The sequence below is a fragment of the Mesoplodon mirus genome (assembly GCF_964341445.2).
Source record: "Mesoplodon mirus genome assembly, chromosome: 16".
Lineage (NCBI taxonomy): Eukaryota > Metazoa > Chordata > Mammalia > Artiodactyla > Ziphiidae > Mesoplodon > Mesoplodon mirus.
Window position 1 is genome coordinate 15,630,092 of NC_138992.1, and position 26,027 is coordinate 15,656,118.

The 26,027-nt window shown below is 44.1% G+C and overlaps 1 protein-coding gene across 8 annotated transcripts in view; it reads right to left on the reverse strand.

Annotated features, from left to right (window-relative positions):
- Nucleotides 1-26,027, reverse strand: part of NTAQ1 (N-terminal glutamine amidase 1) — a gene marked incomplete at its 3' end in the record, with an annotated part of 166,756 nt that extends 140,729 nt beyond the window's left edge. For 6 of the 8 annotated variants that reach the window (XM_082601593.1, XM_082601591.1, XM_082601589.1 and 3 more), the window contains exons 1-5: nucleotides 25,727-26,027; nucleotides 24,019-24,118; nucleotides 23,184-23,234; nucleotides 18,623-18,771; nucleotides 17,873-17,997 (exon numbers count right to left, since the gene is read on the reverse strand). In XM_082601593.1, coding sequence (XP_082457719.1) covers nucleotides 17,873-17,997; nucleotides 18,623-18,771; nucleotides 23,184-23,234; nucleotides 24,019-24,118; nucleotides 25,727-25,845 — 544 coding nt within the window. In that variant the 5' untranslated portion in view covers nucleotides 25,846-26,027. Of the gene's footprint in view, nucleotides 1-12,138; nucleotides 12,832-17,779; nucleotides 17,998-18,622; nucleotides 18,772-23,183; nucleotides 23,235-24,018; nucleotides 24,119-25,726 lie in introns of those variants that run through there. The other 2 variants (XM_082601587.1, XM_082601592.1) reach the window with 2 other exon arrangements.

A 26,027-nucleotide genomic window follows, 5' to 3' on the forward strand; every position in this document is an offset into this window, starting at 1 on the left:
TTTTGGCTTCAAGCAGCAAGAGTGACTTCTGTTACCTGCAACTGAAGCCTGACTGGTATGCTTACTGAATCAGCATCCCTCAGGGAGGGTTCTGAGCATCTGCATTTTTTTCTTTTTTTAACAAACTCTCCAGCAAATCTTAAGCCACAAAGTTTGAAATTAATTGATAAACATTGTTTGCAGTAACTACAAAGTTGGTTAATTCAGGTAGATAGCTTTGAAAGACACTTTGCCCAGGCCACGGGGAAACTGGATGCCCCATTCCTGCCCCACGATAGAGAACACCTCTCTAGAGACTGGAATTTGCTTACAGAATGTGGAGGTGAACTGGGAACTGGGTAAAGATGATGGCAGCCTGGTCCTAACGTGGGATTATCTGGATTCAAATCTTGCCTCTGCCACTCACTAGCTATGTGGCTTTGGGTAAGTTACTTTAATTCACTGTGCCTTGGTTTCCCTATCTGCAACATGGGGAGAGTAACAGTTATCTACCTTACATTGTTGTTTTAAGGATTAAATGGGTTAATACACATACAGGACTTAGAAGGGCTATCTAGCACCTACTAGGCACACAGTAAGTGTTAGCTATTCAAAACACGTTACCTTTCAGAGTTATGAAAAATTCCCTCTCCCTCTCTCAGACACACACACACAGTCTCATCTGAGCCTCAAAATAACTCTTTCTTAAGTGAAGCAATGAAGGCCCAGAGAGGTTAAGTGACTTCCTCAAGGTCACACAGCAAGTGACTAACAAAAGCACAGCTACAATGGGGACTAAGTACTCAAATCTGATTTTTCCTGTATTCTGAGTGCAGGCACTAGGTCTCCTCCACACCTGGCCCCAAGGAGGTCACACACAGCTCTGCACCCTGTGGGCCTGGGGTGGGAAGTGACTCATCCATTGCCCGTGGTTCTAGAAACGGTGTGTGCCAGAACAGTGACATTATTAACATTTTGCCCCTCAATTTCTTTCCAATGTTCTTCCCAGAAATTGCTCTAAAATACCAGATCCCCATGGAAACCACAGGAAAGATTGCCTACTGACTCTAAGTGAAATTCTGCTACGACTGCTCCCTTGTTAACAAATGGTTGTTATTAAAAGCCTGGCTCTAACAGATGCCTGCCGTAGCTCATGGTGAAAGCCATGCTCTCCTTGGACTGAGAGGGTGAAAGAAACAGTTAATTCTCTGATGCCAGGCTATGTGGTCAGCTTAGAAGAAGGAAGGAAAAAGTAGTGTGATCCCCAACTGTCACAACCAGACACAGAGGACAAGGTGCTTTCAATATATGTTTGCAACAGGTGACCAGGGTGAGGAACCCACCAAGAGTGTGACAGTGACACTGATTCAATCAACTCGTGATAATCTCTGCTATCTCTGGAAGTCATCTGTAATGTGCTTTCTAGACCAAAAGGTGAAAGAATAGTAGGGCTTGGAGTGGAGGCTTGCGAGACTGCTAAAGGAAAAGGACAGTACAACCTAAATGAGAATTATATACCTTTTCTAAACAGTACTGTTTGCAAAAGGACAGTATAATCTGAAAAAAGAACAGAATCCAGTCAAAGGGAAAAATGCAAAGAGCAAGAATTTAGCAGCACTTTTCCAGCATTACCCAGAGATCCTGCGGGGGATGGGAGGAGACCTGACCTTCCAGACCCCTGCAGTAACAGGAATTGTTCCTTCATTAAATATTTGAGGCACATTTGTTGAGTGCCTACACTGTGGCAGACACTGTACTAGGCAAGGCAGAGAGAGCTCACAGGCTGGTGAAAAGAAATAGAAAACAGAGTTTACGCAAATAAATACACAAAATCATTTCAGATAGTGATAATTACTACGAAGGAAAAAAGTGGTGAAGTAGCCTGACGCTGACTGGGGCAGGCAGCTTCCGACACACGACCAGGGAAGGATTAGTTGACCTGTCAGGGAGCTAACAGCCAAGAGAAAATATGGGGGGAAGGGGTCCAATCAGAGCAAATGGAACATGAGGTCCCTCAGGAAGGAATGAGTGCATCCTGCTCAGAGACAGAAACCTCACAGGGGAGGCAGGACGGGGCATGGCTGGGAGTGGTGGAGCTGGAATCAGAGGCAGCCAACTCAGACCCCGCAGGGCCTTGTGGGCCAGAGTACGAACAGTGGATTTTACCTTAAGTACATGTTGAATGCATCCTGCTCAGAGACAGAAACCTCACAGGGGAGGCAGGACGGGGAATGGCTGGGAGTGGTGGAGCTGGAATCAGAGGCAGCCAACTCAGACCCCGCAGGGCCTTGTGGGCCAGAGTACGAACAGTGGATTTTACCTTAAGTACATGTTGAAACCAGTGTGAAGTGGTGGTGCGGGTGGTTTTAAAGAAGGGAAGGGAGATGATTTGCTTTATGTTTTTAAAAGATCACTCTGGCTGCTTTGTGCAAAAAACACTGAAAGGTGGAAAGGGGACAAGGAAAAAGGCAGGGAACCTATTAGTGGCGGTGGCAAGGCTTCTCCACGACCCGGATGAAACACAGCCGGCCTGCTCTCCACCGGTTCCACATCTGCGCACTTTTTGTTTTCCTTAAGTTATTTTTAGTTTTTTATTAATTGGGGTATAGCTGTCTTACAATGTTGTGTTCGTTTCCACCGTACAGCGAAGTGGAGTTCCCTGTGCCATACAGCAGATTCTCATTAGTCATCTATTTTATACATACCAGTGTATATATGTCAATCCCAATCTCCCAATTCATCCCGCCCCCTTTTCCCCCACCCTGGTGTCCATACATTTGTTCTCTACATCTGTGTCTCTACTTCTGCCTTGCAAACAGGTTCACCTGTACCATTTTTCTAAATTCCACATATATGCGTTAATAGACGATATGTTTTTCTCTGACTTACTTCACTCTGTATGACAGCCTCTAGGTCCATCTGCATCTCTACAAATGACCATTTTTTATGGCTGAGTAATATTCCATTGTATGTATGTACCACATCTTCTTTATCCATTTGCCTGTCAATGGGCATTTAGGTTGCTTCCATGACCTGGCTATTGTAAATAGTGCCACAGTGAACACTGGGGTGCATGTGTCTTTTTAAGTTATGGTTTTCTCTGGATATATGCCCAGTAGTGGGATTGCTGGGTCATATAGTAATTCTATTTTTAGTTTTTAAAGGAACCTCCATACTGTTCTCCATAGTAGCTGTATCAATTTACATTCCCACCAACAGTGCAAGAGGGTTCGCTTTTCTCCACACCCTCTCCAGCATTTGCCGCTTGTAGATTTTTTGATGATGGCCATTCTGACCGGAGTAAGGTGATACCTCATTGTAGTTTTGATTTTCATTTCTCTAATGATTAGTGATGCTGAGCATCCTTTCATGCGTTTGTTGGCCATCTGTATATCTTCTTTGGAGAAATGTCTATTTAGGTCTTCTGCCCATTTTTAGATTGAGCTGTTTGTTTTTTTGATATTGAGCTGCATGAACTGCTTGTAAATTTTGGAGATTAATCCTTTGTCCGTTGATTCGTTCGCAAATATTTTCTCCCATTCTGAGGGTTGTCTTTTCATCTTATGGTTTCCTTCGCTGTGCAAAAGCTTTTAAGTTTCATTAGGTCCCATTTGCTTATTTTTATTTCCATTACTGTAGAAGATGGGTCAAAAAAGATCTCGCTGTAATTTATATCAGAGAGGGTTCTTCCTGTTTTCCTCTAAGAGTTTTGTAGTGTCTGGCCTTACATTTAGGTCTCTAATCCATTTTGAGTTTATTTCTGTGTATGGTGTTAGGGAGTATTCTAATTTCATTCTTTTACATGTAGCTGTCCAGTTTTGCCAGCACCACTTATTGAAGAGACTGTCTTTTCTCCATTGTATATTCTTGCCTCCTTTGTCATAGATTAGTTGACCACAGGTACGTGGGTTTATCCCTGGGCTTTCTATCCTGTTCCATTGATCTATATTTCTGTTTTTGTGCCAGTACCATATTGTCTTGATTACTGTAGCCCTGTAGTACAGTCTGAAGTAATGGAGCCTGATCCCTCCAGCTCCATTTTTTTTTCCTCAAGATTGCTTTGTCTATTCGGGGTCTTCTATGTCTCCATACAAATTTTAAGATTTTTTTTGGTTTTAGTTCTGTGAAGAATGCCATTGGTAATGTGATAGGAATTGCATTGATGAAATACAGCCGGCCCCCTATCCACAGGTTCCGCATCTGTGGATTTCAATCTGCAGCTTTCCATCCACGGTTGGTTGAGTCCACTGATGTGGAACCCATGGTTACTGAGGGCCGACTGTATTGTGCCATTTTACATGAGGTACTTGAGCAACCATGGAGCGTGGTATCCGTGGGGGATCCTGGAACCAATCCCTCACAGGTACCAAGAGATGACCATACCTCTGGGGGCATCCAGCTTTCTTTCCTCCATGTCAATGCTGAGGAAGGCTGCATGAACCAAGGGATGGATCTAGTCAAGAATGGAGCAGTGTTTGCCCTGCATGAGAACAACAGGCCTAGAGGACAGGTCTTTGATGTCCCTAGAAGTCTCTCTGGAGGGCTAGAACTGGGAAATTTGTTCATTATAAAGGCAGAACTGGGTGACGGCCAGGTTCAGAGCTGTCCCCCTTGACCCATGCCCCGCCAGTACTGCCCCACTTCTCTGTTCCTTTTACCACACCACTCTGCCTCCTTCTTCCCTTTCCCTCCTGAACCATTTCAAGTAGGCTTTCATCCCTATCACTCCTCTGAACTTGCTCTGAAGACCTCTGAAGACATTGCCGAAGCCAACTGTCATCTCAGTCCTCAGCTTACTCAACTGATCAGCAATATCTGATGCGTCAGAGCCCTCTCTCCCTGCTGAATCACTTTCTTCTCTGAGCTTTCCTTGTCTTCTCTTCCCTCCCTGACCAACCCCTACCTCTGTCCTCCTTCTGGTGTCTCTTCATCTCCTGACCTCTAGATGTAAAAGCTCCCAGGGCTATGTCCCCCTACTTCTTCTCTGTCTACACTCATTCTCTCAGTGATCTTCTGAGTCCTGTGCCTTTAAATACCGTCTATTAACTGAGGTCTCCCCATTTCATATTCCCAGACTGAACATCTCCCCTGAATCCCAGTCTCCTTTATCCAACTCCTGACATCTCTTAGACATCAAACTGGCATCTCAAATTTAAGATGTCCAAAATAAAACTCCTGATCTTCCTCCCCAGGAGTGCTCCACCCACAATCTTCTCCAATTTGGTAAATAGCAACCATTCTTCCACACACAGTATATGTCCATTGTCTGTCTTCTCCACCAGAATGTGAGCTCTATGAGTGCAGGGGCTTGTTTTCTTCACTGCTGAATCACCAGGGCAGGAACAGTGCTTGGCACATAGTAGGAGCTGTTTGTTTGAAAGGATGAAATGCTTCCTCAAGAAGCCTCCCAACCCCCTTTAACCAGCTAATTTCCCCCATTACATGTTCTCATAGAACTGGTACCATTCCTTGAAAGCACTTTCACAGTTGCAATTGTACAGCCATCTGTGTGATTCTTTGACTGATGTCAGTCTCCATCATCAGCCTATAAGCTACAAGAGAGCAAAAGCTATTCTGGTTTCAGTTACCAGCATCTAACCTGGAGCCTAAGGTTATAGAGTAGGCCCTCAGTAGATAAAAATAATAATAAATATTGTTAAATGAGTAAACAGGTAATACAAGCTATGTATCCTCTCTCCAGGAAAATATACTCATATACACACTCAATGTGTGTTAGGACTCCAGGTTAGGAACCCTTAGTCTTAGTCCATTTGGGCTGCTATAACAAAATACCACAGACTGGGTAGCTTATAAGCAACAGAAATTTATTGCTCACAGTTCTGGAGGCTGCAAGTCCAATCAGGGTGCCAGCATGGTTGGGTAAAATCACAGGTCGCAGACTTCTCGTTGTGTCCTCACAGAGTAGAAGGAGCTTCGGGGGATCTCTTTTCTAGCACCACTAATCCATTCATGAGCGCCCCACCCTCCTAATCTAATCACACACACACACACACACACACACACACACACACACACCCCACCTCCTAATACCACCACCTTTGGGGGTTAGGATTACACCATATGAATTCGGGGAGTGGGGTACGGGGGATAAAAATATTCAAGCCACAGCACCCTTGCTATATTTCAAGGGGCTAAATTTACTCTGCGGTTCACCATGGTGAAATACAGGGGTATTGTGTATTGTTCCTTCCCCCTGTCTCTTCAGTCATGGCACACAGGGAAGGAGATACCCTGACAAAATGTTCTCATTAGTTGGGACACTTCTGAATCCTCTTCTTAGAAATGGCACAAATAATGTCCAAACAGGATTGGGAGGGAGCACAGTGGGGCAAAGGGCAAAAGAATAGGCTGAGAGAGAAGCTCCCCCACAGCACATTTCTGTCATTTCTCTGCCAAGAGGAAAAACGGTGGTAACAGCTGTGAGACAACCAAATTCAACCTAATCGACTGGCTGCAGCTCTTTTATGTGCACAACTACACATCATTTCATCGATTTTATAACTAGCAGCGCTAATGGAAATACACTGAGAGAACCTCATAAATATATATTCATTCATGTAGCAAATGTTTATTAAGCATCTACTGTGTGCCACATGCTGAAAGATAATGCAGTATGGGGGACTACTTAGCACCTTTTGCCCACACTGAGTATCAGAAGCTGGTCTATAATATTTACAGCACTCAGCCTGAACAGCTCACTGCAGTTGTAACTAGACAGCTTCTTTCACTCAGTGTCCTATGAAGGTGGCGAAAGGACTTGCTCAGAGAAACTGTCACTAGCCTCCAGAATGAGTACTACAGACTCAACTATATATTACTGATATACACCTACAACTAACTACTACACAGAAGAGGCAATGGTGCCAACATAAGTCTCCAGCTCTTGCTCACTGAAGAGCTGATGGTAACCCCCAACCAGGGGAACTAAGTGAATAATTCTAGTTCAGGCTGAATTTGTCTTTCTGGTCCTAGGGATGCTCATGTGTTTCCAAATTTTCTGGTTCTGTACTGGAATAATCACTTCTTCCTTCAAGATCCTTTTAAATAATTACAGAAAAGTCCTTCATTTTGGCTTATATATTTGTTCAAAGTGCAATCTTTAAGTACCAAGTCTTTACCAAAAGATTTCTATACAACAGGCTCCTCAAAGGCGGCTGGCCCTCTGCTTTACATGCTAATGAAAGTGAGGTAATAAAAGACATAATAATAAAGGACAGAGGTTCTTGTCCCTTGAACCTGAGCACTCTGCATGTCTCCTCTTAGGACAGTTCTGCCTTATTCATCAGGGCCTAACTTTGCAAACAGTAGGCATGTAATACACGCTGGGTGGGTGGATAGAGGGAGGGAGGGAGGGAGGGAACCTGCCTGTAACTTCTAACTCTGTTCTCCAAATGTGTTCAAAGCAAATGACTATGACTTCCCCTTCCCCGAATGGTAAGTACCTGGTATGTCCCAGGCTTCCAACCACCAGTGAGTACAAACTTTTCACTTTTATAGTAATCCCAACTCTTCATGATTTAAGCGCATATTCACCAAAACGAAGTCCAGCTTTTTAATAAGCATTCTTCACCAAGAACTTCTATGAATTGTCAGGGGTGCTTGCTATTATAAACTGAATGTACGCAAGCCCCCCACTAGCTTGTGAATCCTATATAAGGTCATTTTCTATTTCGAAGTCCTGATAAGATGGAGACACGCTCAGCCTCCTCACCTTCACAAGCCCCCGTGCTCCCCGCTGGCATCAGCATCCTGCTCAGGAAGGCCTTCCTCCCCTCTGCCTGGTTCTCCCTGGCTGTGCCCAACCCCACACGACTCCCGGAATTCATCACAGACCTAGAGTCGACCACTGACCGACCAGCCTTGACCACTGATCAAGGCAGGCTTCACTGAAGATGAAGAAACTACCACTGACTTGCATTTGGATAACGTGCAGACTTTCGCTTTACTGAGGTGAAATTAAACACCCTGAGCTCTGAGGAAGAAGTCACTGAGGCCACTGTTGATTATTATTCTCTTCCCGCAGAGAACTTTTGGAGTAAAGAACTTCGGAGTAAAGAAGACGTCATTGCTGGTTTTTCTAAAGAGCCTATGACTGAAGCTCCAGATGAGCCCAGCATCTTCATGGGAAGCAACGAGTCCAGATCAGTGTTTTGTTTTTTTCAGAAAATGAAGCAGATTCTCCACTAGTTGTGACCATCACTCTACTAACAACTTTCTAAGAAGATTCTGAGCTTCTGAACAAGGTTACCATCCATTATAGGAGTTTGAATAACGGTAAAAGAACAGCGAGACATATGAGGATAAACAGAGTGGCAGGAATTGTACACAGACAGAAGAGGGGCCTCTCTTAACCATGCCCCCATTTAACATAGGCTCAGTAAGTGTTTATTTGAATTGAACAGCAACCAAAAAAAAGTCCTGATGAAATGGGGATTCACAGAAACTCAGAGCCACAGCCTTCAGGCTTTATCATGCTTCTGCTTCGTTGCTCTGAGCCAACCACTCAACCACCAGAATTCCAACCTCTCAGGCCACTGGCCTCCACTGTTCTCCTTTGATGCCCAAGGCCAGCTACTTGCAAGGTTCCCACAGAGCCGTGTTGGGCCCCTAGTGACACAGTTCTTTCCCTTCATTCCCAGAGGAAAGGGCTTTCAAGAGGGTGAGAGAGCAAGGAAAGGGGTGCACCGCATGAAGGGTGAGCAATGAGGAAGCACACCTCACACTGTACCTGCCACCAGTGGTCCCTCTAACCACCAGGCCTCATTGCCAGGTCTGGTCCACTCAGCCAGGTGTCTTCCTCACTCAAGAGTGATTTTCCCTCAGGAATCCGTTTTCCTCTCCTCTAGCTAGGATAGCTCTGAGGACCCCTAGTCCATCAGATAGGCCCACACATGTCTGAACTGTAAATGAGGACAGGATTCATTTGGCTTCTTTCCCACAAGGCTCTTGAACCTCATGCAAAATAAGAGGTATGGACGGATATCTGCGTTCAGTGTTCCTGAACATTCTGCAAAGGGCAATAATCCCACAAACACTCCAGGACACTTAAGGGGCAGCTTACACAAAAACACCGCAGATCTAACTCCACATGGAATATCACAAAGTCTCATTTCCAACCCAGTAGAAATACCCTGTGACAAGTCCTGAATGGGCACTGTATTAACTAGGGAGGGCTAAACTGCAGAATCAAGACTCACCAATGACTCTGTGACTTAAAAAAATACACAAGTGTGTCTCTTATGGAACAGCTCTACAATATACTTTTCAGGCAGGCCTGCAGCTCGGCTCCATAGGGTCATTCAGGAACCCAGGTTGATGGTGGCTCTGCCATCTTCAGTGGGTGGCTTCCAAGGTCATTCTAGTCACCATCATATCATCCAGTAGGAAAGGGGGGAGAGGTGTGAAGGAGTGGGTGGGCAACGTCCCGCAAGTCAGCCCTGTAAGTGACACACACCCCTCCCTTACATTCCTACGGTGAGAACCTGGTCACGTGGCTATACCTAGCTGCAAAGGACACTGGGAAATGTAGTCCCTGGCAGAGCAGCCATAAGGCCAGCTGCACCTATGTGACTCTGAAACAAGGGACAGCAAACTGTAGCCCAAGGGTCAAATCCTTGAGCCCCCACATTTTATAAACAAAGTTTTCCTGGAGCCCAGCTGCATCCATTCATTTACATATCGTCTATGGCTGCTTACCAGCTACAAAGGCCGAGTTGAGCAGCTACAGCAGAGACCTTATAGCCTGCAAAGCCTAAAATATTTACTGTTTGGCCCTTTATAGAAAACATTTGTATCCCTTTTTCTAGAAAAAAAAGGAGAATGGATTCGGTGAGACAATTAGCAGTCTATACCTCCAAAATCTATCTCAGAAATTGCTATAAAGACACATGGCCAAAAATACTCCTGGAACCTTTTTTTTTGGGGGGGGGGATCATACCAAAAGACTACAACAACTTCAGGACTGTTCAATTATGGTCCATGCACACCACAGAATACCATGTATCCCTTAAAAGGAAAGAGGAAACTCAACATGTACTGACTGGGAAATATCCAAATATATTAAGTTTAAAAAGTAAAATGCAGAACAATACTTTTAGAGTGTTAACCATTTGTGGGAAGAAGAAAACCCCAGAATTCAATACATAATGCTATATGCTTCCATGGGCATAAAAAAATTCCTGTAAGGATAGAAAAGAAACTGAAAACAGGTTGTTTCTGGGTAGGGAGATCAGAAAACTGAAGGTAAGAATGGGAGGGAAGAGTACTTTTCACTATATACCTTTTTATATCTTTTGCATTTGTACAATGTGCATGTGCCATCTATTTTTAAATAATTAAAAATTAAACTGAGAAAAACCACACACAAAAAAGCATTTGTCTTTACTTCCACTGCTAACAAACCCTTCCTCTGGAAGACACAATCACTTGTAAAAGCCACGGTAATACCCACAATCAGGTACAGTCAGTTCTATTGACCTGGGAGACATTTTATATTGTGTATTTGCTTTCCGTCAGATTCTCAGAGATACCTTATTTCTCTTATTTTCATAGTCAACTACAAATTCTATTTTAGTCCCCTGCTTTTCTTGAAAGTTCCTCTTTCCAAACAGCATTTATCAGTATTTATTCAGTTCTCTCATACATACTGAGTATAAAAAGAGAAGCAAATCTGACCTCAGAGAAAAATTAAGCACAGAGAGACAAAAGAAACAGTTCCTGATAAAATCAACAATTCTGAAGGAAAATCTTGCAAGGGAGCTTACCTTTCAGTTAAAAATGACAGCGATCCAACTCACACAAACTGAAGAGAAAAAAGAACCCACTGGTTTGTATAACAGGCAAGTTCGAAAACTGGGGTTGGTTTGAAGCAAAGAAAGATCCAGGCACTCGGAAATGCCCTTGGGGCTCCCGCTCTGCTCGGGCGCATTATGCAGGCAGGCCTTTCTTCTGTGCCAGTCAAGATACCCACCAGCAGCCCCAAACTCCCAGGGGCCCTAGCCCAGCAGTCCTGATGGACAGAGAATTATCCTCTCTTAATGTCAATACGGCAATTCCAGAGAACACTGTGACAGGCTATTCCTAGACTTGTCTAGGGGTGGGGTCCAACCCTGGCCTGGTTTAGGCTACATGCCTCTATTTATGGGCCACTAGGACTATATATGATATATGATATACACAAAGAAGAGTTCCCCAAAGGGCACTGTAGGAGTGGTAGGCAGAAATAGCAGATGTCCTCTATTGCTTCTAACAAGTCATGACAACAGCCACTGGATACGTTAACATAACTATAAACCTTGCTCATCACACTGGTTAGAAGTAGGGGGTTTTCAATTTCAAGGCAAGGTGGCTGGGAAGTTCAAGCTTACACACACAAGATTGTCTGACTGGTCTGCACTAGACATAATTTTGAATACCAGATTGGAAACCTGCTCATAAACTGGCAGGGGGGAAACAAAAAAAAAAGCTCCAAAAAATGCAATTTGTAAATCAGATCACAATCCTTTGGGGTCTCTGAATTCTTTTTGCTCAGGGCAAAGTATTTCTGTGGTACAACCTGCCAAAATCTATCTTCTTTATTGTAGTCACATACTTTTTAAATGACCATCTGAAACTCAACAAAGTTATCTAAGTTTAGGGTCTATATTTAACTCTAACTTACAAAAATAATTTAGGTTGTATCTGTATTCCTCTTACCAAAGTTGATTCACTTTCTCCCAGCATCTTCCAGGTCAGCCGAGCCAAATGGATATATGGTCTTTCCTTAGACTGACTGACTGACTGACTCCTGAGGAAATGACTGCAGGTGTCCCTCCAGAGCACAAGGCAGAGGATTTGAATGGAAGTTTCTGAGTAAGCAGAAGACTCATCTAAGAGCAAAAGTCTGCACAGCCCTATGAGAAGAAATCTGCTCATTTTTACAGCAGAACCACGGAGGACGTGAATGAGAGCTGGTGCTATATGCTGGTTTAATGCCAAACATCTTTTATCTGGAATTATATGATGAAGGCCAAATTTCCAAAACATCTTCAGGAAAGAAGACTGATCAATGTATTTTAAAGCAATGGTTCCCATCTATAATTGAGACATTCTTGGGTATCCCAGATTATCAAAGAGGGACACAAAATCTTCAAAACAAAATTAATTTAGGTCAATTTTATTTAAAAACATATATAAATAGGCCAAACAACACTTAAGCCTGAGAGGGCTGCAATCTTTGCTAAGAACAGAATGAATGGTCCAGAAAGACTAATACTTATTGCTAATTGAGCTCACAACGTCGGCCCTCTTCAGGCAGCAGCACAGTCACTAGCAAACATTTTACGGGCACCTTTTATGGGCATTAGAGATTCACAGAGCAACGGGCCACAGCCCTGCCCTCAAGGAGCTTACAGTATAACTGGAGAGACATGAACCATCCAAAACAGACACAAACTCCACACATTTATCATAACAAAAGCAATTACTGGCGTAAGTCTTCACATTTTTTAACAAATGAGCAGTAGGAATATCTGAGCAACTACATCAAGTTTCAACCTGACATACCAAAAAAAAATTGTTTCTATCTATTCTTTTGTTCACTTATGCTTCAACTCAATTGAATTAAAAGAGGAAAGCATAATTCCAAGCCAAATGTACCATCATAACGTTTGCTCTCTCAGATGAAGGGGTGGATTGTTCACGTCCTAGAATTTCTCCATGGCACTACATCCAGAGGTCAAGTTCAGTAGTTCTGACTGCCAAACCGATGTACAAATTCAGACAGTGAGTAGACGGCTCCCCATCCTACCTCAGGATCCATACTGATAAAATCATTCAGGTTCATTTTGGAATCTACAAAAATACATGAAAGAAATGTCCACTGAAAGCACAATTCTGGCTTAACAGCAATAAAACAACCCAGAAGACCAAAAGTAGGGAAAATTATTCAAATGTTTCACAAGGGGTCAATATCACTTCTCTGGTATTCTTGTCTCAAATGTATAACATCAATCTAATCATGACAAAACATCACACAAACCCAAACTGAGGGACACTATACATAGTCAATGACCGGTACCCTTCAAAAGGGTAAAAGTTGTAAAGAAGAAAAAAAAAAATTGTCACAGATTGAAGGAGAATGAGATGAGGAGACATGACAGCTACATGTAATATCCTGAGTTAGATTCTGGACCAGAAAACAGAAATAGGGGGAAAAGTTACAAAATTTAAGTAAAGTCTATAAGTTAACAGTACTGTGTCAATATTTTCATACTGATTTATTATTTTCTTGATTTAGATAATTACACTATGGTTTTCTCAGATCCCCCTGGAATCTGAGTAAGAGGTATACAGGAGCTCTCTGTACTGTTGTAACCAATTCCCTAGCAGTCTAAAGTTATTTCAAAATAAAAAGTTAACTGAAAAAATGCATAAATAAGCAAACTGCCAGTTTACTGGATACAGCTGCCAATTTATAGGAAATACAGAGGATACAAAAGAGATACAATCAGCAAAATCCAGGCCGTTTCTCCCAGATTCATTTCTTCAACAAATAAATTACAAGAAAAAAAAAAAAAGTGGGACTAGGAATGTCTACATATTAAAAAAGACTCTAAAGAGACATACCAACCAAGCACGATGCGGGGGGTTTTATCTGGACCTTGATTCACATGAACCAACTACATGAAAAAAGATTATGACTTCATGAGATAACTGCGATAATCTCAACACTGACTACAGAGATATATGTTGATTTTAAAGAATTATTGTTAATTTTTTTAGATGTAATAATGGCATTGTGGTCATATATTTTTTAAACTAATTCTTATATTTTAGAGATTCATACTGAAATATTTAGAGTTGAAAGGATATAATATCTGGAATTTGCTTCAACATAATACAGGAAGGGGGAAAGTGGATGGGATATCAGCCATGAGCTGATAACTGCTGAAAGTCTAATACACTGTTCTGCCTAGTTTTGTACATGATTTAAATTTTCCATATTACAAATTTTTAAGTGTATACAGAGATGCTTCTACTCATCAAAGAACTGTTATGGGAACTGCACTTCCACCATAAACTGTCAGAAAAGTGGACAAAATATATTTAGCAACTGTTTCCAGACACCAGACAATGGGCAACACACGACTGACTGCTAAGAAAAGAGAAACAAGGGCAGGAGCTGTAGGATGCCTCCAGCCACTGCCCGGGGGGCTGTTTCTAGACCACAGCACCGAGGCAGGGACACAAACAGCATGGGAGTTCCCCGCCGATGGGAAGACACAGATCTAAGTTCAGGAGGGCCTGGCAGCTACATGTGAGGGACACAGTGTGGGAGAGGAGAGAAGTACGCAGAGAGTGTCCCGGATTTTTGCAGAGGGGAACCCACTCCTCTACCCCTAAGTCTTTGGTTAGGGACTAATCTCATGAGGCCAGGAAAGAAGCACCATAAAGCAGTCAGTCTAATAGCTCCCAGAACTTCCATGGTCCCCACCAGCCAGGGTAGAGAGAACTCATAGCACATGGGCATTTGGTAGAATCCTCAGAAGGGTCACACCAGAGCAGTGGGGCTAAATTAGCCCTGGGTTAAAGGCTGCTTTGAACCTGCACTAAAAAAGCCTAAAACCAAGCCCTGAAAGGATCCAGCTGACCCCCAGGAATTTAAGTCCATGACAGAACCAACTCCAACACTGTTTTTAAAAGTACCTCAAATTCACAAAGCCCGGCACCCAACCAAGTATTACGAATCACACAAAGAAACAGGAAAATATGACTCAACACCAGGAGAAAAATCAGTCAACATTCACAGACAGAAACGACAGAGATAACAGAATCAGCAGACAAGGACCAGCTATTATAAACATGCTCCGTATACTCAAAAGGGTAGAGTAAAACATGAGCATGACAAAGAGGGAAATGGAAGATATTAAATCAGCCCCAAATGGAATGTCTAGAGATGAAAAAATAAAATATGCACAATTTAGAAAAAAAAGCGCTGGATGGGATTAACAGCAAATTAGTTAATGAAGAAGAAAACATCAATAAATTTACAGACAAAATAATTACTCAAAATGAAGCACATACAGAAAAAGTCTGAAAAAAAATGAACATCATTGACCTAAGAGAAGTAACAAGCCATCTAACATACATGTAGGGGAAGGACAAGAATTTTTTTAAAAGGGGGAGAGGTCAGAAAAAATATTTGAAGAGGTAATGGCCAAATGTTTCCAAATTCGATGAAAACTATAAATCCACCAATCTAAGAATCTTAACAAACCTCAAGTTGAATAAGCCTAAAGAAAACTATGCTACAGTCCATCATAACCAAATTGCTGAAATGGAGAGATAAAGAGAAAAACCTTAAAAAGCAGCCAGAGCAGGGAAAAAACACACACTACATTTAGAGAAACAAACACAAGAACAATGGCATGCTCCTTGATCAGAAACTAAGCAAGCAGAAAACAGAGAGAGACACCTTTAACAAACTGAAAGAAAAAACATGTAAAACCAGCATACATTACCCAACAAATATATCTTTCAAAATGAAGGTAAGCACTTAGGATACAGAAAACTAGGAGCAGAGTCACTCCCACCCTTACAACAAGAAAAGCTAGATAATCAGCAAAAGCAGGACTTCTGTTGAAGTCATCAGAGAGCCAGGGATGCACAATGACCAAGGAAACCAAAATAAAGGAAAAACAGGCGCCTCCCAGGAGAGATGGGGCAAAAGTTCTTGCTTACCTGGGGTGGATGCCAGACTCCATGTAAGTCAGCTAAAATCTTTAAAAAATGGCTAAAGGAAACCTCAACTTCCGAAATACAACTGTATTCATTTTCTAGGGCTTTTTAATGTAAGTAAATAAAAGATGATTACGATCTGCAGGCATTCATTACCTAATAACATATAAAAATAAAATAAGAATTTTTTTAATTTTTAAAGATCAATGTATAACAAATCAGCACTTGCCTATAATCTCCCCAAGAGGCACTACAACATTTCTGTTTACATAACACTGGTCCTCCAGCTGGGCTCAAATTAGCCAGTGTTACTATAACACGTCATCTGAGACAAGGAGATGAGAGGTAAATGCGGACAGAAGGTAGCAAAGGGCTCAGAAAGAGAAGGGGACAAATATGGTAGACCCTATAACTCAGCCCAAGACTTGGGAAATGTCCTTAAGAACTGAACCATCTGTGGCTGGTACTGGAACTGAGCCTTCAGAGCAAGGCTGCAAGACTGTGAATCTCCGTTTCCTTCTTTTTTCAGGGAGGGGAGGAAAAAAAAAAGAGTTCCTTTATTTAAAATACACTAAATGCTGAATTGAAAATAGTGGGCCTGCAGACACATGACCACCAAAATTATTAAATGTATAGGCTTAATTGTAATGTGCAACACATCAAATGTACTAAATTTTAAGCCCTAAAGGCCAATTCCATAACTAAATGCAGGGGACCAAGGAAAGCTGCTATGAAAAAAACAAAGCTGCATCAGTTTAAAGTCTGATGTCTTCTTGAACCATTTTTTTTCTTTTTTAACCTTTTTTTTTTAATAAAGCAATACTAATTAGCTAAAGGTAATTCCCCTGTCTCCTAACTTCAAATACATTCCTTTGATAAATACAGGGCTTGAAGTAATGGATTTACCACACGAGAGAACATGAACATGTGGTTAAATTACTACACAAGAAACCAGTATGTTTACCCCACATTCAGAGCAGATTCTTTTGAGTTCCAATGTCAATCTCAGGAGGCCTCTGATGAGCTAGTTACATAGAAGGGGTTGGCACAAAGCCTGGCACCTTTGCCAGGCACCTCTTAGGAAGTAGTCATTAAACCCAAAGGAACGACCGGGGCTGACAAGGTGTTTACTGAAGGTCCACGACATGTCAGGCTCTGTGTTAGTGCTCACGTGTAGAAGAGAAACGGGGAGCCGTGCAAGCATTATCCAGACCACGCCGTGCAGCAGGGTGTGTGAGACTGAAAGCAAGAACCATGATGCCCTTTCCTGACCTGAGCTATCCCAAATCTAATGCTGAGGCTGGGAACCAGGTTGGTGAACCCAAAGAAACTCCAATATAAACTTTAAAAATCATGAGAGCTTTTCACAGAGAGCCTCAAGAATCAGAGCTGGAATCCTCTTTCAGTGTTCACTCACTTCAAATACACCAAATATATTTTTTACTTTCTCCCCTGCTGAACTCTGAACACTAATGTCCTATTTTTCTGGCATCCTTCACGGCTTACAGAGCATTTTGACTCAGACGGTATCATCCTTGTGAGGGGATGGCAACGTTGCAAATTCATTCCCACCATAAATAATGTTTCCAACTCAGGGGAATGCCAAACAATAGTAACACGGTGAAGAATCCTTTACCTACTTAAGTCTCGAGAAATTCGTAATTGGACTGAAAGCACATAAATGAGATGAGTGGGGCAATACAACCTGCTAGCTCTCACCTCCTTCTAATGCAGATTTTGTCACAGAGCCAGTGAAACAACATTTCACACATCCCAAAGATGCACTGGGGACGTCCTTCACCATCACACGACACCCACCACGGCAAGGCGCTACTAGTCCCACCGTTAAGCGGCACAAACACGCAGATCTCCCCCAGTCCAGGGCGCGAGCAGCAGGTACACCCAACATTCCAGCAACGGGGTCGTGGTTCGGCTCCCTCACGCCTTGCCTCTCCCATGAGTTCTGGTGCCTTCTGGTCCCGTTCTCTGTGCCTTAATTTCTGAATCTGATAAATATAAGAACTATACTCCCTCTTACCTCTTACCACTCAGGGAGTCTTACCCAAAGAACAATGCGCTTCTTGTCCTTGGTTAAGGGAACACGCTCATCTGCACAGTGATGGGAAACCCCTCTGAGAGGGCGTCCTTGGCTCACCTCCAGTCTCAATGCAGGGATATGATGGAGGAGGTTCTCTCCAGTTCCCACTGGAGTCTTTCATGTGAGATCGGTCAGAAGCAAAGTTCTTCAGATATGAATCTGCGCGGATCACTCTAAATTTCCTGTACATAAACCAACATTCGTTTATATCACAGTTGAAATTCTAACTCAATTCTCATATAGACTCATTTTCTATGACATGCACAAAACTAGACAGGCGTTTCTGTACTATTAGCGACACACAAATATATATGTAGCTTTAAGACCTGTTAAAGACACCATGAGAAATGATCAGCTGAAATCCCAGACTACAAAGGCACGGAAGTACAGCTGGTTGCCGTTACTTGCTCAGTGTATGTACGAGGGGCAGAGGCGTAATGTCCACGTGCTGCCGTCACAGCCCTCTGACTTCTGTCATTGCCAGGCATCCAGCTCCGCCACCAACCAACCACCCACCCAAAACGAAGAGTATGAGAGAAATGCCCAAAATGACTGTTGGAAAACGTTCTGGATCTCATCACACAAATTTTTAAAGACTGCCAACCTTTTATACAATGGACAACCTTTAAAACATTAAAACATTTTGAATCTTCTGTGGAGCACATGATTCTCAAACGTCAACTCAATGGTGAAGACAAGACAAGTGATCTTTACTAAACCAATGCAAAAACAAACACACAAAGTAACTCTGTCTAATTGTCAAGGTCCAACTTCAGAAAGTAGGTAAATCCACCTGAATTTCCTCACCTTCTGAACTGTGGATGGATGTCCTCATCAGACTTAAAGGCATCTTCCACATAAGTATCAAAGGGGCAGGGAAATGGCAGGACAGTGTCAAGATCATAAATGAAGCTCTGTCCTCCACTTGAAACATGAAGCAAGACAACATGGTAATCCTAGAAGTAAAAGTTGCTGAAGTTAACCAGGTTACCTTATGATGGTATATTCCAAGGTTATAGTAATTATGCATATATATCATCAAAAACAGATACAAGGGACTTCCCTGGTGGTCCAGTGGTAAAGAATCCACCTTACAATGCAGGGGATGCGGGTTCAATCTCTGGTCAGGGAACTAAAATCCCACATGCTGCAGGGCAACTAAGCCCGTGCGCCACAACTACTGAGCTCGCACGCTTCAATTAGAGAGCCTGCATGCCACAAACTACAGAGCCCATGCGCTCTGGAACCCGTGCGCCACAGCCAGAGAGAGAAAACCCGCATACCACAACTAGAGAGAAGCCCGCATGCCCCAACAAAAGATCCCACACGCCTCAACGAAGATACCACGCACCGCAACTAAGACCCGACACAGCCAAACATAAATAAAATAAATCTTAAAAAAAAATAAAGTTGAAGGCTTAAAAACAAACAAACAAAAAAACATATACAAGACTAAGACAGTCCTCCTTATAACAGCAAAATAAAGCAAACACAAAACCCTGAAAACAGACCAAATGTCCAGCGACAGGGAACAGTCAAATAGTGGAAATGTTTATGTACGTTAAATGTTCACCTTTCGATCCAGCAGTTTTACCGTTAGGGATCCAGCCTATAGAAAAATGGCCACATGCCTGTAAAGGTACATAAACAAAGCAAATCTCTGCAGCACTGTTTATACCACTGAAAATTCAGAAGCAACCAGAAGTCCACCAAGAGGGGAGTGGTTAACAAACCACGATGCAGCCGTAAGATGGAGTCCTACGCAGCTGCTAAAGAGAAGTAGGTAAATGTTTGTGGAAATTGGACTAAGTCCCTGTTACACAGTTGGATGGAAAAAGCAAATTGCAGAGTACGTATTATATATTATTTTTAAAATTTATGTGTATATAAAGACAGATGTGTGCATTCAGAAGTACACATGCATGCATATGAGTACAGAGAAAAAAGTCTACAAGGATATCCTCCAAACCATTAACAAAGGGGACGGCGTGAGGTGAGCCTGGAGAGGGGAAGGACTTTAAAATGTGGTTGTTATTGTTTTTAAGTCAGCCAAGCCCTAATCTGTAGCCATTAAGGAAGAAGAATACAGAGAGCTTCTCCTGCACAGCTGGGTCCCAGCGCACATGTGAATTCTCACTCTCACTCCCGGACACGGGGCACTGCCCAAACCAGCTAAGGGCTAGAAGGGATGTCAGGGAGGTTTATCAATGGACATGAGGGCAGTGTGATGCTTAGAGCTCCTCAGAAGAAAAACGTTCTCACAGAGAAGAGCACTGCGAGATAAAAAGTTCAATCACATCAATACGATGTTAGAAATACCATCTTACATTTCTAGTACTTCAGAGCTTACAAAGCACTTTCTCAAACGATGTTTCATTTGACCCTGTGAGGTGGGGAACGTAATTGAGACAGGAGATGTTGTACCATCAGAGCTGAAAGTGCTTCCTTCGGCTCCAGTTCTATCTTAGAAAGCAGAACAGCATCAGAAATGAAAGCGTATTCCCTGTTCACCCCTTAATGCATCCTACCCTCCAGATACCTGAACTAAGCGCTGCTCCCCCGCTAACAGTCCACGACCCCCTTCCCCCAGGCTCGCTCACGGTACTCGGCTCCATCTGCACCACCGTCTCCTCCGCTCTCCCCATGTCTATCACTCAAGCTCCGGCTCAAATGCTTTCTTCCCCATGAGCCCATCTTTGATCTTCTCCCACCCCTGCCAGAAGCAGTCTCCGCCGTATCCAAAATCTGTTTCTCTCTTGACATCTTCTACCCTATATTACAGGTTTTTTTGAAATATGTACTCCCTATTTTTTTGTGGGAAACCATGCTATGAAAATACAGATACGAAGATGGGAAAGATAGGTCCTTAACCTCAAGGAGTTCCTAGAGAAGCGAGTGGGAAACACAAGTCAACTGCTGCAGAACGGTGAGATGATGAGGTAATTCAGCGGAGGTGGGAGAGGGTGCAGGCACAGGCGCCTGAAGCGGGGTCACCTGGCTCAGCCTCAGCCCCACCACTAGCCAGCTTCCTCCTCTACAGGATGGAGATAACTGTGGTGTCTACCTCGCAGTATTACTCACAGTATGACTGAGAGAATTAATGAGACCACTATGTAAATAATCAGCCTTATAAAAAGCCAACCAAGGGCTTCCCTGGTGGCGCAGTGGTTGAGAGTCCGCCTGCCGATGCAGGGGACACAGGTTCGTGCCCCGGTCCGGGAAGATCCCACATGCCGCGGGGCGGCTGGGCCTGTGGGCCGTGGCTGCTGAGCCTGTGCGTCCGGGGCCTGTACTTTGCGGCGGGAGGGGCCACGGTGGTGAGAGGCCCGCGTACCACAAAAAAGAAAAAAAAAAGCCAACCAAGGCGGGGCGGGGGTGGTGGTGTGTGGACGGGGAGGAAAAGGCAGGCAACTGTTAAGGAGCGTTTCACTGAGGAAAGGCTGCCGTCACTGCCTCTTGCCTGAAGGGGAGAGCCTCCCAGAAGGAGGACACAACTTGTGGAAAGGCACAAACAGGGACTTCCCTGGTGGTCCAGTGTTTAAGACCCCACACTTCCACTGCAGGGAGCGTGTGTTCGTCCCCTGGTCAGGGAACTAAGACCAGGGAACGAGGCGCAGCCCAAAAAAAAAAGAAAGAAAAAGGCATAAACAAGGAATATCCTTCTGGCTAGCTTGGTTCCATATTCCTACATAACAGATGGTTGGTGAACTCGAGAGGGAAAGCAGGCTTCAACTAGGAGTCACCTTCACGGCAGAGATGGGGAACCAAGGAATGCAGATTCCAGCAACAGCCTCACTCTCTGAGCTGGGTACAGAGCTTGTCCAAATGCCTGGGAAAGACCCAGTGGGGCTAGAGGCAGAGACGTCCACTTAGAAAGTGACCTGTTCCTTTGGGGACCGTGCCTCTACCCACTTAGGGAAGCCTACCCATTCCCTGCAACGGAACAGCAGTGAGGCCCAGATCAATCTGCCAGAGACTTACTCCACATAGAAAATCTGTGGGGAGACTTCCTGAAACAAGGTTCCCCACTCTGAGCCACCATGAGCTGCTGTGTAAAGGGGGACAGGTCCTTTCCCTGCGAGTTTCCTGAAGACAGGAAGCAAGATCGTGACTCAAAATCAGCTGAGCACTTCAGCAATGGGCATGTTTGCTAGGGCAGATGGACAGTCCGCAACTGGGGTTAATGTAGCTCTGCTGACATTAACAGCTAACCCTCCTGGAGCACTGGTACCAGATACCAGGACGATGCCTGGAATGCATTATCTCACCAAAGCCTCCAGTGTCCAGAGGAAGACACCGAAGAAAGAGCGTAAATAACCTGTCCAGCTCACACAGCCCACCAGTGGGAGGACTGGGGTTTAACCCCGATGTGTCCGACTCAGGCTGCACTCCTAACCCAACACTGCTGGATTTGGGGCTTCAGTGTTAGAGCAGCGGATCCCCTGCTGGTGGAGGAAGCAAGAGCATGAGGCCAAGGATTTCAGTCTATTTTGTGCCTGGCATATAAGGAGCGCTCAATAAATATATGTTAAGTAAATGAATGACGCCAATTCAAATGATATCTTATTCTAAATAAGCATCAGAAACCTGATGTTTGTTGCATTATCATGAATGGAGTTTTACTTTATCTTCATGTTTCTTAGCATGAACAATTCCATTCTTCAGGGGACCAGTTTAAGGTGACATATGGATGTGTACTGGAAAGGACCCAGCCCTGCCAATGATCAGCTAAATGACCCTGAGCTATTCACTTTGCCTTTCTTGGCTTGTTTCTTCACCTGAAAAATGAAGGGGTTGGAGCAGGTCCATGTTTTCCAAACGCCAGTCATGTTCACTCAGAAGTTTACTAAGAACGCTAATTCCTGAACCTCTAGATCGACTAGATCAAAAACCTGTATTTTTCTTTTTTTTCCTGCCATGCCGCACATCTTGCAGGATCTTAGTTCCCCGACCAGGGATTGAACCCAGGCCCCTGCCAGTGAAAGCCCTGAGTCCTAACCACTGGACTGCCAGGGAATTCCCAGAAACCTGTATTTTTCACAATCTCTGGATAATTCTACTGTGCAGCTGGACTAGATAAGGTTCAAGTTCCTTCCAGTGCTAAATAGACAAGAGTCTAGAGAACAAATGTATCTGCTACATCAGCCATTTAAAATCATTCCTATAATAATTTCAAAATTAAAAGAAAACATGCCCATGAGTGCTTCTACCTTAGACCAAATAACATCTATCGTCAAGAAGTCAAATTATTAATAATTATCATAGTCTTTCTCTACTGCCCCATTATTCCTGCTCTACCAAAACATAAAGACCACTCATGGATTACAAGTACTGTTGCATCAGAAGCTGTCTGTGTTGACCATCTTACCCAGATCACAGGTCCATCTCCAGCTCTTGCCTGTTGTTTCCAGATAGGTATCTACAAAATACAATAACTCTCCTAAGCCACAACTTCAGTTAAACCACTACTAAATTCTTTAAGGCAATACATACATGAAAAATAAAATACTTCTAGGCAACCAACAATCAAGGTGAAAGAATGAATGGATAAGAAGAAATCCAAACCCTTCCAAGTGTCCTTAACAATGAAGGAGCAATAATTAATTACAAGATGTTTTCTGGAGAGTAGAAAGAGACCTAAACTAGGAGTTGGAATTCCTGGCAAGTTCAAATCTTGCTTTCCCACTTAATTATTCATGGGACCTCCCTGAGTCTGTATTTCCTCATCTATAAAACGGAGACAGCTGTCTGGACTACTTCACAGGGTTTCCACTGGGATCAAACAAGATGATGCTCACAAAAGTGCTTTACAAAATATTAAGGGCTTACTTTTCTTAATACTTCATAGAAGTTTACTACAGTTCCATTAAAACTCTAGAAACAAAGAAACCTTTACTTCAAACCTGAGAATATGTGCCTCTAACTTAATTTAAAAATTAAGTTTAATTTAAAAAGCTCTAACTTAATACCTAAAGAAAAGGGATTTTATTTGCATAAACATACCATCATATATTTCCTTACCTGCAAGTAAGGGACTAAGCTCTACTAACTCAACCATGTCCTGGTAAGGAAAAAACCTCATTCAAAAACAAACTTTAAAATGTTGCTGTATTTTATAAGGCACATTTTAGAAGAGTGCTAAACCCATGGTCTATTTAGCTTCTAACGTAATCCTAAATTTCCACAATCACTCCCCAACTTACCATCTTCCTCTCATTAGATATGAAGACAGAATAACACTCTTCTAAAGGATACTGGTCGTGGTTTTTGATGTATTCACAGAGCTTCCAAATATTTTCTTCACTGAAATAAAGTAATTGTTTAATCAATATAATTAAACAAGAACACTCTATGTCTTTCAAATTTGCACAAAAGACTGATAATGACATTTAAAAAAATTGGTAGAGACCTGAAACACCATCTCATCCAACAATTGGCTAACAGTTGAACCGTCTCAAAAACATCCCCAGCAAGGGACTTTGCTGGTGGCGCAGTGGTTAAGAATCCGCCTGCCAATGCAGGGGACACGGGTTTGATCCCCGGTCTGGGAAGATCCCACATGCCGCGGAGCGGCTGGGCCCGTGAGCCATGGCCGCTGAGCCTGTGCGTCCGGAGCCTGTGCTCCGCAACGGGAGAGGCCGCAGCAGTGAGACCCGCGTACCGCAAAAAAAAAAAAAAAAAAACAATGAATGGATGTTAGGGACAAGAACTAACAGGACTGAGGTGGGAGACAGGGCAGGAGTAAAGTGCAGAAGAAGCACGGTTCCACCATTACAGAGGTTCCAGGTTCAGAACCACCACTGGCTAGATGTGTGACCCTGGGCAAACAACAGGCCTCTCTGTGGCTCAGTCTTTTCATGAGGAGAATGATAACAAAAGACCTATCTCCTAAGCATGGATGGAAGTACTTGGCACTAGGCCTGACAAGCAGTCAGAGCTGAACAAATGGTGAGCTCTTCCTAGCATCGCTTTGGTGACCATGTGAAGGAAGGAAAGGCAGTTTTAGAGGGCCCTAAGGTTTTTTGTGACGGGGCTGGAAAGTGGGGTTAGAAGTCATTATTCAAGCAAGGGAAAGGTAGGTGTGGGAGTGAAAAGGACCAAGATAAGAGTGGTGATTCCGCCACAGAGGTGGTCTAGAACAGGGCTACAGTGGGTGGACTCCAGAGCCAAACTCTGCGTGTAAATCCCCATTCCTTCCTTCACAAGCTATGTGGCCTTAGGCAAATTACTTGCATCCCTCTGTGCTCCAACGTGCTCACCTTTAAAATGGGGACAACAGTACCGACCTCCTCGTGTAACTGTGGGGCTCACATGACTTCGTTTACATAAACGTCTCAGAACAATTCTTGGCATATATCAAGTGCTAGGTGTAAATGTAACCACTATTATAATGACGACACGGCGGATCAGATCCTGGTTTCTGCTACAAAAGGGCCTGAATTGGATTCCGGGCTGCTATTAGCTGGGTGATCTTGGGAATGCTACTGTAAGATCTCTGCCGTTTCATTCTCTTCCAAAATTAAGATGACCTTCACATCAGTGTGAAACCACGCAGGCTTCAGCAGAATAATTTCCAAAGGCTCTCTGCGGTCCACCCTCCGCCTCCAACTCCCCTTCCTGGCCGCCCAAGCCCTGAGATCTGCTGACAAACGTCCAAGCGAAAGGAACCGGGCAGAAGTAACGCACCACCAACCCTACCACTCCTGGCGAATACCCCCCACCCAAACGCCCACGCTCGACTCAAGGAACAAGGGCTGCCACTCCCACTCCCTCCTCCCCTCAAACCGGAAAACTCGCCAGCCAAGGCCCAGAGCGGCCCCGGGGAGGGGCCGGGAAGAGGCGGGGCTCGGCTGCGACGCCGCAGCCGAGCGGGCCAGAGAGATGCCGGGAGCCACCCTCGCTCCCCCTCACCAGTAGCAGCTGTTGTAGACACAGGCGTCCCGCGGGGGGCTGGCCGGCTGGTAGGCGTCCCGCGGGGGGCTGGCCGGCTGGTAGTGGGCGGCTGCGGCGGCGGAGAGGTCCCCTTCCATGGCGGGCCTCGGCACACGCCTGAGGCAGACGGACTGGACGAGCCCCGCGGGCGGGCTTCGGCGAAGGCGTCGGCGCACTACGCGCAACGCGGGTTCGCGGGGCGGAGTGGGCGGAGCTCGAGGCCGCTGATGGCGTCCCCGGGTGGTGGGGCCTGGGGCAGGGTAGGCGGAGCCTGGGCGAG